General features: G+C 43.5%; 1 protein-coding gene across 1 annotated transcript in view; it reads left to right on the top strand.

Annotated features, from left to right (window-relative positions):
- LOC308536210 (arylsulfatase D-like) overlaps window positions 1-13,731 on the top strand; it is a 19,050-nt gene extending 5,319 nt beyond the window's left edge. Inside the window, exons 4-9 of the mRNA XM_081115294.1 lie at window positions 885-1,308; window positions 3,753-3,889; window positions 4,866-5,003; window positions 9,890-10,052; window positions 11,203-11,324; window positions 13,129-13,731. Of these exons, the coding sequence (XP_080971420.1) occupies window positions 885-1,308; window positions 3,753-3,889; window positions 4,866-5,003; window positions 9,890-10,052; window positions 11,203-11,324; window positions 13,129-13,493 (1,349 nt within the window). The 3' untranslated portion in view covers window positions 13,494-13,731. The remainder of the gene's footprint in view (window positions 1-884; window positions 1,309-3,752; window positions 3,890-4,865; window positions 5,004-9,889; window positions 10,053-11,202; window positions 11,325-13,128) is intronic.
- Window positions 13,732-16,987: the final 3,256 nt, after the last annotated feature.

The following is a 16,987-nucleotide window of genomic DNA, read 5'->3' as shown; positions in this document are numbered from 1 at the left end:
TCTATCTATCTATCTATCTATCTATCTATCTATCATCTATCTATCATCTATCTATCATCTATCTATCTATCTATCTATCATCTATCTATCTATCTATCTATCTATCATCTATCATCTATCTATCTATCATCTATCTATCTATCTATCTATCTATCTATCTATCTATCATCTATCTATCTATCTATCTATCATCTATCTATCTATCTATCTATCTATCTATCTATCTATAATCTATCTATCTATCTATCATCTATCTATCTATCTATCAATCATCTATCTATCTATCTATCTATCTATCATCTATCTATCTGTAGATAGGGGTGATATATATACCTATATATATCATATATGTATATATACTCACTCACATGCACACATATATCTGTATACATATGCATATACATATACTGATATATATGTATACATATATATGCAGTTACATATATACAAATATATAAATATAAAAATGTATATGCACATATATATATGTACACACATATAAATATACTTATAGATGTGTAATTATAATGGAAAACATAATAAATATAAAAAATCTATATATATAAAAGCCTAAGCGACCAAACAACCGAACGACCAGTCGCTATGACGCGCATTGACCACCAGGGGGCAGACGCTCAATGCAGGAGCTTCCCCCTGGTGGTCAGTGAGCTCCTGCAGCCGCCAACCTCTCACAACCCCCACCCATGCACGAATTCATGCCCCGGGCCTCTAGAATAATAATATAACATATATAAAGTAATAATTAAATAAAAATACCAAATACATAAATAAATAGCATAGCGCTGGGACGAACCCAGGGGCGCCTACATCCTTCCCACCCGGCGTTGAGCGGATCGGTCTCCTTGGTCGGCTTCCCTCTCCAGGAAAATGGCACCAGGGCGTCAGCTGCCAGTCCCGCGGCGACCACTGCCACCACCCGCTGCGCCACAGGTTCGACTACTTCTACGGGATGCCCTTCACGCTGGTCAATGACTGCCACCCAGGCCGGCCCCCCGAGGTGGACGCCGCCCTGAGGGCCAGGCTGTGGCGTTACACCCAGTGGCTGGCCCTGGGCGTCCTGACGCTGGCGGCCGGCCAGGCCTGGGGGCTCCTGTCCGTGCCCCGGGGGGCGGTCCTGGGGGCGGCCGGCCTCCTGGTCCTGTTCTTCGGGTCCTGGTACGCCAGCTTCGGGTTCGTGAGGCGTTGGAACTGCCTGCTGATGCGAAACGGCGATGTCGTCGAGCAGCCCATGGTTCTGGAGAGAACCGCCGGCCGCCTGCTGAGGGAAGCTGTGTCCTACATTCAGAGGTATCCCCACCTACAGCTTGGTTCTTTTTTATTATTATTCCTAGAGGCCCGGTGCACGAAATTCAGACAACGAGGGGCAGGAGGGGGTGTCCCTCAGCCCAGCCTGCACCCTCTCCAATCCGGGACCCCCTGGGGGATGTCTGACTGCAAGTTTAGGAATCAGGCCTAAACCGACAGGCAGACATCCCTCTCACAATCCCGGACTGATAGCTCCTAACCGCTCACCTGTCTGCCTGCCTGATCGCCCCTAACCGCTCTCCCCTGCCGGCCTGATTGCCCCTAACTGCCCTCCCCTGCCAGCCTGATCGTGCCTAACTGCCCTCCCCTGCCAGCCTGATCGTGCCTAACTGCCGTCCCCTGCCGGCCTGATCGCCCCTAACTGCCCTCCCCTGCCGGCCTGATCGCCCCTAACCGCCCTCCCCTGCCGGCCTGATCGCCCCCAACTGCTCTCCCCTGCTGGCCTGATCGCCCCTAACTACCCTCCCCTCCCAGCCTGATCGCCCCTAACTGCCCCTCCCCTGCCGGCCTGGTCGCCCCTAACTGCCCTCCCCTGCTGGGGTCCAACCCAAGCGGGTCCAGGGTTCCCCAAAGGCGTAGACGGAGTCGGCGAAGAAGGAATGACACGGAGACAGCGTTCAGTTGATCAGCAGCCTAGCCAGGATCTCCAGCCAGGGTCTCCAGCCAAGTTCTGGTCTGGATCTCCAGAGAGGTTCTGTTTAGGATCTCCAGCCAGGTTCTGTAGCCATGTTCCCTTGCTAGGTTCTCCAGCCAGGTTCTGTCCAGGTTCTCCAGCCAGGTTCTGTGTCCAGGTTCTCCAGCCAGGTTCTGTGTCCAGGTTCTCCAGCCAGGTTCTGTCCAGGTTCTCCAGCCAGGTTCAGTCAACAGGTTCTAGTCAGGTCCTCTAGCCAATTTCTGTAGTCAGGTTCAGTCCAGGATCTTTTGCCAGGTTCTCTCGCTAGGTTCTGTCTCTAGGTTCTGAGACCAGTTTCTGTTCAGGATCTTTTGCCATGTTCTCTCCAGCAAAGTTCTTCTGTCTCTAGAGAATGTTCTGTGTAGGTTCTGTGCCAATTTCTGTCTCTCTCGGTTCTGTCTTGTTACATCTGTATTTATACCAGTTGATTCAATCCTATCAATCTCTATTCCAAAGGTTAGGGCGTTTCTTATCTCCATTCCAGGGAGTAAAGATTATGTAGTTTAAGCATGATTGTTCGTAGTTAAAGTGATTAATTACCCGCCTGGCACATAGTTGAGGGGTTTTATTCCCTCCCTAACTTCAGGGGAAAATCCCTACCTGGGGAAACAACCTTTCTCAGAGAGGAGACCTTGGTTAAAACACATAGTGCCAAGAAGGTGAGCAAACATTAAGAACAGTATGCCATATATGCCAGGTCCCTTGAAACAGCAAGGATGGACCGGCTCCCGGCACTCCCCTGCCGGCCTGATCGCCCCTAACCGCCCTCCCCTGCCGGCCTGATCGCCCCTAACCGCCCTCCCCTGCCGGCCTGATCGCCCCTAACCGCTCTCCCCTGCCGGCCTGATCGCCCCTAACCGCCCTCCCCTGCCGGCCTGATCGCCCCTAACCGCCCTCCCCTGCCGGCCTGATCGCCCCTAACCGCCCTCCCCTGCCGGCCTGATCGCCCCTAACCGCCCTCCCCTGCCGGCCTGATCGCCCCTAACCGCCCTCCCCTGCGGGCCTGATCGCCCCTAACCACCCTCCCCTGCCGGCCTGATCGCCCCTAACAGCCCTCCCCTGCCGGCCTGATCGCCCCTAACAGCCCTCCCCTGCGGGCCTGATCGCCCCTAACTGCCCTCCCCTGCTGGCCTGATCGCCTCTAACCACATCTGCCTTGGCCCCCGCCACCGTGGCTTTGTCCATAAGGACGGCCGGAAAACGTCCGGTCTGTCTGGTCTAATTAGCATATTACCCTATTATTAGTATCGATTTTTATTTTGTTATTCTGGTTAATCCTCACCAGAGGATATTTTTCCACGTTATCCTCGGACAGAGGACGTGTTAGATATTAAACCGATAAGAACAGATACTACCCTTGATCTTAGCCAAAAGGCGGAGAAGTGATCTGTTGTTTTGTTGCTGTTTTGGGTTGTTTTTTTTTTCAATTTTATTGATTTCAGAGAGGAAGGGAAAGAGAGAGAGAGAGAAATATCCATGATGAGAGAGAATCACGGACCGGCTGCCTCCTGCACGCCCCCTACTGGGGATCGAGCCCACAACCCGGGCCTGTGCCCTTGACCGGGAATCGAACCCAGGACCCTTCTGTCGAGAACCCGACGCTCTATCCACTGAGCCACACCAGCCAGGGGTGGTTCCAACCCCTCAAGTCTCTACTTGGACGTCATGGATCCATGAGCATCGAAACAGAGGCCGTTGGATTCGAAGGGTATTTCTTTTCCTCTCTCTCTCTTTTTTCCTTTTGTTTCCCCAGAAATAAACACCGGCCGTTCCTACTCTTTGTGTCTTTGCTCCACGTACACATCCCCCTGGTCACCAGGAGAGAATTTCTCGGGAAGAGCAGGCACGGCTTATACGGCGACAACGTCGAGGAGATGGACTGGCTAGTGGGTGAGTCGAGGCTCGACCCGGCCTTCCCCACTGTTGGCCTCAGCATTGAGGAAAGGTAACAGCCCGGCCGGAGTGGCTCAGTGGTTTGAGCGACGCCCTATGAACCAGGAGGTCCCGGGTTCGATTCCCGGTCAAGGGCACAGGCCCGGGTTGCGGGCTCCATCCCCAGAGTAGGGGGCGTGCAGGAGGCGGCCGGTCCATGATTCTCTCTCATCATGGATGTTTCTCTCTCTCTTCCTCTCTGAAATCAACGAAAATTATTTTTTTTAAAAATCGCGGACGTGGAAATGATTGCCATACGGGACACGGATCGCTTAAGATCAAAAGCCTTTCGAGGTGAGAAGCCACCGCGTTTCTTTGTTGTGTTTTTTTTTTTTTAAGCGTTGGTTTGTTTTTTGCTTTTATCTGTTTATTTTTAATGTATTTTATTGATATTTTTACAGAGAGGAAGGGAGAGGGAGAGAGAGGTAGAAACATCGATGATGAGAGAGAAACATCGATCCGCTGCCTCCTGCACGCCCCCCACTGGGGATGTGCCTGCCACCAAGGTCCATGCCCTTGACCGGAATCGAACCCGGGATCCTTCAGTCCGCATGCTGACGCGCTAACCACTGAGCAACACCAGCCAGGGTTCTTTCTTTTTCTTTTTTTTATTATTTTATTTTAGGGCTCTTTCTTTTTTAAAAAATAATATATTTTTATGGATTTCAGAGAGGAAGGGGGAGAGAGAGAGAGAGAGAGAGAGAGAGAGAGAAACATCCATGATGAGAGAGAATCATGGATCAGCCGCCTCCTGCACGCCCCCTACTGGGCATTGAGCCCGCAACCCAGGCCTGTGCCCTTGACCGGGAATCGAACCCGTGACCTCCTGGTTCCTAGCTGGAGGCTCAACCACTGAGCCACACCGGCCAGCTCCCCCCAAATCGATGCTGTCTTGATTGGCTGTGTCCTGATCATGGTTCCTTTTGTCGTGAAGGCAAAATCCTGGAGGCCCTGGAAGAAAATGGTCTGACAAACACCACCCTCACCTACTTCACCTCCGACCACGGGGGGCATCTGGAGGCCGGAGATGAGGCGCTGGGCCAGCTGGGCGGGTGGAATGGCGTGTACAGAGGTGAGCGCTACCTGGACCCGGGGGTTCGAGACCGGATCCGCCCAGTGAGTCCCAGTGGGAGGGTGGCTCAGTGGGTAGAGCGTCGGCCTGTGGACTGAAGGGCCCCGGGTTCGAATCCCGGTCAAGGGCACAGGCCTGGGCTGTGAGTTCAATTCCAGGTCGGGATGCGTGTGGGAGGCAGCCAATCGATGTCTCTCTCTCTCTCTCTCTCTCTCTCTTTGCCTCCCTTCCTCTCTTGCTCTCTCTCTATCTTTTTCGTATTTCCTTTTTTTAATAATGTTACAGGCAATGAGCATTAATATCTCAAGAAAAAAGATTTTAAATATAATATACATGCAATAAACATTAATATTTCAAGAAAAATTATTTTAAATATAGTCATGTCATATGCAATGAGCATTAATATCTCAAGAGAACCTATTTTAAATACAATAATATTATATGCAATGGAAATGAATATTTTAGAAAAACTATTTTAAATATTATATACGTGCAATAAACTAATATTTCAAGAAAAATTATTTTAAATATAGTAATGTTACATGCAATAAACATTAATATCTCAAGAAAAGCTATTTTAAATATAGTAATGTCATATGCAGTGAGCATTGATATTTCAAGAAAAATGATTTTGAATATAATATTATATGCAATAAACATTAATGTTTTAAGAAAAACTATTTTAAATATAATGTACATGCAATAAACATTAATATTTCAAGAAAAGCTATTTTAAATACAATAATATTACATGCAATGGAAATGAATATTTAAGGAAAACTATTTTAAATGTTATATACGTGCAATAAACTAATATTTCAAGAAAAATTAAATATAGTAATGTCACATGCAATAAACATTAATATCTCAAGAAAAGCTATTTTAAATATAGTAATGTCATATGCAGTGAGCATTGATATTTCAAGAAAAACGATTTTGAATATGATGTTCATGGAATGAACATTAATATCTCAAGAAAAGCTATTTTCAATATAATGATGGTACATGCAATAAACATTAATATTTCAAGAAAAAAAGATTTTAAATATAATAGTATTACCAAAACTGTACTAACATACCATAATATCACAAAAGTTGTAGGAGATATTAAAAATCTTCAAATAACAAGATTACTTCTATTATATTCTAATTTTTTTCCTCTGGCTCTATATTTTTTAAAAAAACGATTTTAAATATAATATTATATGCAATAAACATTAATATCTCAAGAGGAGCTATTTTAAATATAGTAATGTCATATGCAATGAGCATTGATATTTCAAGAAAAATGATTTTGAATATAATATTATATGCAATAAACATTAATGTTTTAAGAAAAACTATTTTAAATATAATGTACATGCAATAAACATTAATATTTCAAGAAAAGCTATTTTAAATACAATAATATTACATGCAATGGAAATGAATATTTAAGAAAAACTATTTTAAATATTATATACATGCAATAAACTAATATTTCAAGAAAAATTAAATATAGTAATGTCACATGCAATAAACATTAATATCTCAAGAAAAGCTATTTTAAATATAGTAATGTCATATGCAGTGAGCATTGATATTTCAAGAAAAACGATTTTGAATATGATGTTCATGGAATGAACATTAATATCTCAAGAAAAGCTATTTTCAATATAATGATGGTACATGCAATAAACATTAATATTTCAAGAAAAAAAGATTTTAAATATAATAGTATTACCAAAACTGTACTAACATACCATAATATCACAAAAGTTGTAGGAGATATTAAAAATCTTCAAATAACAAGATTACTTCTATTATATTCTAATTTTTTTCCTCTGGCTCTATATTTTTTAAAAAAACGATTTTAAATATAATATTATATGCAATAAACATTAATATCTCAAGAGGAGCTATTTTAAATATAGTAATGTCATATGCAATGAGCATTGATATTTCAAGAAAAATGATTTTGAATATAATATTATATGCAATAAACATTAATGTTTTAAGAAAAACTATTTTAAATATAATGTACATGCAATAAACATTAATATTTCAAGAAAAGCTATTTTAAATACAATAATATTACATGCAATGGAAATGAATATTTAAGAAAAACTATTTTAAATATTATATACATGCAATAAACTAATATTTCAAGAAAAATTATTTTAAATATAGTAATGTTACATGCAATGAACATTAATATCTCAAGAAGAGCTATTTTAAATATAATAATGGTACATGCAATAAACATTAATATTTCAAGAAAAAAAAGATTTTAAATATAATAGTATTACCAAAACTGTACTAACATACCATAATATCACAAAAGTTGTAGGAGATATTAAAAATCTGCAAATAACAGGATTACTTCTATTATATTCTAATTTTTTTCCTCTGGCTCTATTTTTTTAAGAAAAACTATTTGAAATATAATATATGCAATAAACATTAATATCTCAAGAAAAGCTATTTTAAATATAATATACATGTAATAAACATTAATATCTCAAAAATTATTTTAAATATAGTAATATTATATGCAATGAGCATTAATATCTCAAGAGAAGCTATTTTAAATACAATAATATTATATGCAATGGAAATGAATATTTAAGAAAAACTATTTTAAATATTATATACGTGCAATAAACTAATATTTCAAGAAAAATTATTTTAAATATAGTAATGTTACATGCAATAAACATTAATATCTCAGGAAAAACGATTTTAAATATAATCATATTATATGCAATAAACAATATCTCAAGAGAAGCTATTTTAAATATAGTAATGTCATATGCAATGAGCATTGATATTTCAAGAAAAATGATTTTGAATATAATGTTCATGCAATAAACATTAATATCTCAAGAGAAAGGATTTTAAATATAATATTATTATATGCAATAAACATTAATATTTCAAGAAAAGCTATTTTAAATATAGTAATGTTATATGCACTAAGCATTAATATTTCAACAAAAAAAGATTTTAAATATAATAATATTACATGCAATAAACATTAATATCTCAAGGAAAAAGATTTTAAATATAATAGTGTTACATGCAGTAAACATTAATATTTCAAGAAAAACATTCTTAAATATAATTTTAAATGCAATAAACATTAATATCTCAAGGAAAAAGGATTTTAAATATAATAATCTTACCAAATCTGTACCGACATAGCACAATATCGCAAAAATTTTCAGAGACATTAAAAATCTGCAAATAGCAGGATGACTCCTATTTTATTCTAAAATACTTTTTTCTCTGGCTCTGTTTTTTTTAAGAAAAACGATTTTACATATAATAATGTTCCGTGCAATAAACACCAATTATTCCAGAAAAAATACTATTTTAAATATAATAATGGTACTTGCCATAAACATAAACGTCTCAAGGGAAAAGGATTTTAAATATAATCACATTACCCAAACTCTACGAACATAGCACAATATCACAAAATTTGTAGGCGGTATTAAAAATCTGCAAATCACAGGATGACTTCTCTTATATTCTACAATATTTTTTTCTCTGGCTCCATTTTTGCTCATCAGTCTATGCTGTTCATTAAATTCCACAAACGAGTGAGATCCTGGGATAGCTCTCTAGCTTCCACTCTCTCTGAACAAAAAAATTTCAATGAGAAAAAAATACCCTCACGTGAGGATGAAAAAACAAAAAATAATTAAAGGCGTCTGGCTGGTGTGGCTCAGTGGTTGAGTGTTTAACTGATTTTGAGAGAGAGAAGAAGGTACATTGATAGATAGCTAGATGGATGGATGATAAATAGATAGGTGACAGGTAGATGGATAGATGGATGATGGATGGATGACAGGTGATAGATAGATGACTAGATAGATAGATAGATAGATAGATAGATAGATAGATAGATAGATGACAGATAGGTAGACGGATAGATGGATGACGGATGGATGATAGATGATAGATAGATAGATATAGATAGATAGATAGATAGATAGATAGATAGATAGATGACAGATAGGTAGACGGATAGATGGATGACGGATGGATGATAGATGATAGATAGATAGAGATAGATAGATAGATAGATAGATAGATAGACAGATAACAGATGGGTAGATGGATAGATGGATGACGGATAGATGATAGATAGATGATAGATAGATAGATAGATAGATAGATAGATAGATAGATAGATGATAGATAGATAGATAGATGATAGATAGATAGATAGATAGATAGATAGATAGATAGATAGATAGATAGCTGACAGGTAGATGGATAGATGGATTACGGATAGATGATAGGTAGATAGATAGATAGATAGATAGATAGATAGATAGATAGATAGATAGATGATAGATAGATGACAGATAGGTGGATGGATAGATGGATGGCGGATGGATGACAGGTGATAGATAGATATAGAAAGATAGATAATAGATACATGATAGATAGATACATCTCGATTGAAAAGATTTTTTTAAAAATATATTTTTATTGATTTCGGAGAGAAAGGGAGAGAGAGAGAGAGAAACATCCATGAGGAGAGAGAATCATGGGCCGGCCGCCTCCTGCACGCCCCCTACTGGTGGCCAAGGCTGAAATCCAGGTCTGTGCCCTGATCTGGAATCGAACCGGCGACCTCCTGGGTCACGGGTCCAGAGCTCACCACTGAGCCACACTGGCCAGGCCTGTCCTATGTCCGAATTCCAGGGGGAGGGGATGTTGACTGCCCCCCCCCCCGATGGTGGGGAGGGGTTCACAAGGTTTTGGATCAATCTCTGTGGCCAGTTTGGGGGGACACGGGCTCCCCAGGTGTGTGCGGGTGTGTGTCTGTGTCCACACGGGTGCCCCCAGGTGTGTGTCCACCTGGGAGTCCTGATGATGTCATTTCCTTGCAGGTGGCAAAGGCATGGGCGGCTGGGAAGGCGGGATCCGGGTCCCCGGGATCTTCCGGTGGCCCGGGGTGCTGCCCGCCGGCCGGGAGGTCCACGAGCCCACCAGCCTGATGGACGTGTTCCCCACCGTGGTCGAGCTGGGGGGCGGAGAGACGCCCCAGGACAGGTGCCCGCGGGAGTAGGCCACCTGGCCGCTCATTCCTGCCTCATCGAGGCACCATCTCTCACCCATCTATCCATCATCTATCCATCATCTATCCATCATCTATCTATCTATCCATCATCTATCTATCTATCTATCTATCTATCTATCTATCTATCTATCATCTATGTAGCTATCTAGCTACCTAGGTATCATCCATCCATCCATCTAGCTATCATCTATCTATGTATCTATGTATCTATCTATCTATATCCGTCATCTATCTATCTATCATGTGTCTATCATCTATCTATCATCATCCATCCATCATCTGTGTATCCATCTACCTATCTACCTGTCTATCCATCATCTATCTACCTATCTATCATCTATCTATCTAGCTAGCTAGCTATCATCCATCCATCCATCTAGCTATCATCTATCTATGTATCTATGTATCTATCTATCTATCATGTATCTATTATCTATCTATCTATCTATCTATCTATCTATCTATCTATCATCTATCATCCATCCAACATCTGTCTATCCATCTACCTATCGATCTATTTATCATCCAACCATCTAGCTATCATCTATCTGTCTATCTATCTATATCTGTCATCTATCATGTATCTATCATCTATCTATCTGCTATCTGTCATCTCTCATCCATCCATCCATCGATCATCTGTCTATCCATCTACCTATCTATCTATCATCCATTTATCCATCTACCTATCTATCTGTCATCTATCTATCGATTTATCTATCTATCATCCATCTAGCTATCATCTATCTGTCTATCTTTCTATCTATCTGTATCTGTCATCTATTTATCTATCATGTATCTATCATCTCTCATCTATCTATCTATCATCCATCCATCGATCTATCATTTATCTGTCTATCTATATCTATCTATCTATCATCTATCTATCTATCTATCTATCTATCTATCTATCTATCTATCTATATCTATTTATATCTAATTATCTATCCATCCATCCATCCATCCACCCATCCTGGAGTCAGCTCATCTCTGCTCCCCTGACTGTCAGCTATGGGATGGGCGGGAGGGGGTCCCTTGCAGCTTTGGGGGTTCATTCCCAGATGCGACATAGTCCAGGTGGCCTCGGTCTGACTCCTTCCTGTTGCCTCCTCCCTGAACCAGGGTGATCGATGGCCGTAGCCTGGTGCCCCTGCTTCTCGGGGATGCCGAGCACTCGGCACATGAGTTCCTGTTCCATTATTGCGGGAGGCACCTCCACGCCGCACGCTGGCACGACCAGGACAGTGAGTTCACGCCTGCCCGACACGGTGGGGGGAGGGGAGGGGCGGGTGCTGGTCGGGTTCTCGGGAGAAAAGGAACCGAGAGGGCAGGTGGGTGGGCGGATGCATAGATAGATGGTGGGTGGGTGTGGGTGGATAGATATAGATAGAGAGATAGAGTGATAGATAGATAGATAGATAGATAGATAGATAGATAGATAGAGATAGATAGATATGATAGAGATGATGATAGATAGATGATAGATAGATAGATAGATAGATAGATAGATAGATAGATAGAGATAGATATGATAGAGATGATGATAGATAGATGATAGATAGATAGATAGATAGATAGATAGATAGAGATAGATATGATAGAGATGATGATAGATAGATGATAGATAGATGATAGATAGATAGATAGATAGATAGATAGATAGATAGATAGATAGAGATAGATATGATAGAGATGATGATAGATAGATGATAGATAGATAGATAGATAGATAGATAGATAGATAGAAATAGATATGATAGAGATGATGATAGATAGATGATAGATAGATAGATAGATAGATAGATAGATAGATAGAGATAGATATGATAGAGATGATGATAGATAGATGATAGATAGATAGATAGATAGATAGATAGAGATAGATATGATAGAGATGATGATAGATAGATGATAGATAGATAGATAGATAGATAGATAGATAGATAGAAATAGATATGATAGAGATGATGATAGATAGATGATAGATAGATAGATAGATAGATAGATAGAGATAGATATGATAGAGATGATGATAGATAGATGATAGATAGATAGATAGATAGATAGATAGATAGAGATAGATATGATAGAGATGATGATAGATAGATGATAGATAGATAGATAGATAGATAGATAGATAGATAGATAGAGATAGATATGATAGAGATGATGATAGATAGATGATAGATAGATAGATAGATAGATAGATAGATAGATAGATAGATGATAGATAGATAGATGATAGATAGATAGATGATAGATAGATAGATAGATAGATAGATAGATAGATAGATAGAAATAGATATGATAGAGATGATGATAGATAGATGATAGATAGATAGATAGATAGATAGATAGATAGATAGAGATAGATATGATAGAGATGATGATAGATAGATGATAGATAGATAGATAGATAGATAGATAGATAGATAGAGATAGATATGATAGAGATGATGATAGATAGATGATAGATAGATAGATAGATAGATAGATAGATAGATAGAGATAGATATGATAGAGATGATGATAGATAGATGATAGATAGATAGATAGATAGATAGATAGATAGATAGAACTAGTTGATAGTAAATTATATAGTCATATATTCAACCTCTATATACAGAAAATTGATAGATTAGATTGATAAATGGTTTCTTCATCAATGCTCAGCCACTGAACCACACCAACTGGACTCCTTATTTTATTTTTTATTTTTTAAATATATTTTTATTGATTTCGGAGAGGAAGCGAGAGGGAGTGAGAGAGAGAGAGAAACATCCATGATGAGAGGGAATCACGGACCGGCTGCCTCCCGCATGCCCCCTACTGGGGATCGAGCCCACAACCCGGGCCTGTGCCCTTGACCGGGAATCGAACCCTGACCTCCTGGTTCCTGGGTCGACGCTCAACCACTGAGCCACACCGGCCGGGCCATTTTTCTCCATAGCCCATGGATGTTGGTGTCCGTGCCCCAGGGGTGGGCCAGGTGTCTACTGTCCATCAGGCTCTCGCTACCCTGACCCCCCACCTCCTGTCTGCCCGCAGGTGGCCGACTGTGGAAGGTCCACTACATGACACCCCGGTTCCACCCCGAGGGCGCGGGCGCCTGCTACGGCCACGGCGTCTGCCCCTGCTCGGGGGACGGCGTGAGCCAGCACAGCCCTCCTCTGCTGTTCGACCTCTCCAGGGACCCCTCGGAAGCTCGGCTCCTGTCCCCCGACTCTGAGCCGCTGTTCCACGCGGTGGTCGCCAGGGTGGGCGCGGCCGTGGAGGAGCACAGAGCCACCCTGTCCCCCGTGCCCTCACAGTTCTCCCTGAGCCACATCCTCTGGAGGCCGTGGCTGCAGCCCTGCTGTGGGACCTTCCCCTTCTGCTCCTGCACCCAGGACGGAGGCCCCAGCGAGAAGTGACTGCCCCCCCCCCCCCCCGGCCGGTGAGGCTCAGTGATTGAGCGTCGACCTAGGAACCAGGAGGTCAGGGTTCGATTCCCGGTCAAGGGCACGTGCCCGGGTTGCGGGCTCCATCCCCACTAGGGGGCGTGCAGGAGGCGGCCGGTCCACGATTCTTTCTCATCGTGGATGTTTCTCTCTCTCTCTCTTCCTCTCCCTTTCTCTCTCTGAGATCAATAAAAGTCATTTTTTTAAATGACGCAAGCCAATGTTTCATAGAAAGGAAGAGAAAAGAAAAGAAATAGCAAATGAGACAGAATTCAGGGCGGCATTTAAAAGTGTGCTGGATACAGCCAGCTGCAAGCCATGTGCGGTTGGAGGGTGAACAAGGAAAGTGTTATCTATACTAATAAAAGGGTAATATGCAAATTAGACCGGGAGACCTTCCGGACATCCTTCCAGACAAAACCATGGTGGCGGGGCCAAGGCAGAGGCGGTTAGGAGCAATCAGGCCAGGAGGGGAGGGTAGTTGGGGGTGATCAGGCCGGCAGGGGAGACAGTTGGGGGTGATCAGGACAGCAAGGGGGGGCAGTTTGGGCGAGAAGGCCAGTGGGGTGGGGGCAGTTGGGGGCAAGCAGGCTTGCAGGCAGAGTGGTTAGGGGCGATCAGGCAGGCAAGCAGGTGAGCGGTTAGGAACCAGCGGTCCCAGATTGCAAGAGGGATGTCCGACTGCGGGCCTAAGCCGGCAGTCGGACATCCCCCGAGGGGTCCCAGATTGGAGAGGGTGCAGGCCGGGCTGAAGGAACCCCCCCTCCCATGCACGAATTTCGTGCACCAGGCCACTAGTCTATGATGCGCACTGACCACCAGGGGGCACACACTCAACCCAGGAGCTGCCCCCTGGTGGTCACTGCACTCCCACAGCCAACCTCCCATGGCCCCTCCACCCATGGCCCCAATTGGCTCCCATTGCCGTGCAGTCCGAGGGACCCACCTGTGCATGAATTCGTGCACCAGGCCTCTAGCGGTTACATAATTAGACAGGGCGGAGGGGGTGGGGGGTACAGTTTGGGAAATGTTTTCCCAGGAGATATTATTATCCATAATTAATAGATGACAGAAATGAGGGACAGTAGCAGATGTAGGAAAAGGTGTGCTGCCGGATTTGCTCAGGGTTTGAGCATTGACCTATGGACCAGGAGGTCATGGTTCAGTTCCCCGTCAGGGCACATGCCCGGTTTTCAGGCTCCATCCCCAGTAGGGGGCGTGCAGGAGGCATCCGATCCAAGATTCTATACTTCGTTTCTCCAAATCGGGGTGGGGGAGGGGACCTTTTTTCTGCCCAGGGGCCATTTGGATATTTAGCACATCATTCTATGGCCGTACAAAATTATCGACTTAGAAATTAGCCGTCTATATTGGGTCGGATAGTTCATTTACTGACCCCTCCAATGCCTGGGCAGGGCCAGACCAAGCGATTTCACAGGGCTCATACAGCCCTCAGGCCGGACGTTTCCCACCCCTGGTCTAAAGGTACACATCACACATCTTAATCCACCAAAGAAACAAATTTTTAGACCAATAAAATGTTGGGTTTTTCTTAAATCCTTTCTATGTGCCAAAATATTAGTGGTAGTATAAGTCCAATCGAATTCCTCGGGGACTGAACTTGTCTGATTCTGTCGTCCAGACGTTATGCAGTAGAGATTTTGGGACTGGTGATATTCAGAACAGTCTTGTATGCCTTATATGGATGGTGTTCGTAAGTCATGAAAAGGGTCTTGGACTTTTCGTGTACCGTGTTAGAACATGTCACATAGACAGAACTCCATGGACATGGGATGTATGGATGCATGTATGGATGGATATATGGGTGAGTGAGTGGGTTGCTGGGTGGATGTATGCATGTATGGATCAGTGGATGGAGGGATGAATGAATAAATGAGTAGGTTGGTGGGTGAGTGGGTGGATGGGTGGGTGGGTGAATGGATGGATGATGAATGGATGGATGGGTGAGTAGGTGGATGGATGGATGGATGGATGGATAAATGGATGGATGGATGGATGGATGGATGGATGGATGAGTGGGTTGGTGGATGGATGATGGATGGATGGATGGATAAATGGATGGATGATGGATGGATGGATGGATGGATGGATAAATGGATGGATGGATGGATGGATGGATGGATGGATGGATAAATGGATGGATGGATGGATGGATGGATGGATAGATAAATGATGATGGATGGATGGATGGATAAATGGATGGATGATGGATGGATGGATGGATGGATAAATGATGATGGATGGATGGATGGATGGATGGATGGATGGATGGATGGATAGATAAATGGATGGATGGATGGATGGATGGATAAATGGATGGATGATGGATGGATGGATGGATGGATGGATAAATGGATGGATGATGGGTGGATGGATGGATGATGGATGGATGGATGGATGGATGATGGATGGATGGATGGATCTATGGATGGATAAATGATGATGGGAGGATGGATGGATGGATGGATTTGGTGACGTTTCCTAGTGGAAGACAGTTTAGGTCTCAGAAAACGGAGAATTCTCCCAAGAGAGCGGAGTTGAAATGGCCTGAAGAGCCCAGCAAATCGAAACGATGCTTGGGAGTGAGGTAGTGAGACCCAGCAGAGAGCAGTCGCACGTACGTCACGGGTGACACACGCATTTGCCTGCAAGTAGCCTTTGCACATCTAGGTGTCCTGAGCGAGTTATGGCGAGACATCACCTGGAACCAACCAGGAGGTTTACAGCTCTCTATCCACTGAGCCAAACAGGCTAGAGCCGTCCTCCTGTATAACAAAAGCCTAATAGGGTAACTGTCTGGTTGACCAGTCGGCCGTTCAACCAACCAAAGTGTAATATGCTAACGATATGCTAAGGCCACTCAACCACTTGCTATGACGTGCACTGACCACCAGGGGGCAGACGCTATGGCCAGTAGGTGAGCTTGCTGCTGGGGTCTGGCCGATCGGGAGTGAGCGAGACGGGCTGGACAAGCCCTGGAGCCCTACCCCAGTCACTCCCCCACTGGCCAATCTCCTGTGTCCCTCCCCTGCCCCGATCGTGCACCAATGGGGTCCCTCGGCCTGGCCTGCGCCCTCTCGCCATCTGAGACCCCTCGGGGGATGTCGGAGAGCCGGTTTTGGCCCAATCCCACAGGCCAGGCCAAGGGACCCCACGGGAGCAAGAATTCGTGCACCGGGCCTCTAGTAAAAATATTTTATTAAACACAAAGAGAAAGGATGCTCATATTTAAGGATTCCGGAGGTACTGAAGACACGCTCCTACTGCTATTCGCCTGGGGACAGAAGACAATCCACGGTAACGTCCAACCTAGACGTCGTAGCACCTGTCCGAGCCGGCGTTGCAAAGCTCCTCTGGCCAAGACCCTGGTCGAGGGTCGACCAGAAGTTTCTTTCCGCTCCGTCTTGCAGACGAGGTGAGAAGACGGCGAGAAGGTGTGGGAGAGC

The sequence above is a fragment of the Myotis nattereri genome, assembly GCF_964212035.1.
Source record: "Myotis nattereri genome assembly, chromosome: X".
In the NCBI taxonomy this organism is placed as follows: Eukaryota; Metazoa; Chordata; class Mammalia; order Chiroptera; family Vespertilionidae; genus Myotis; species Myotis nattereri.
This window is presented reverse-complemented; position numbering and strand designations above follow the sequence as displayed.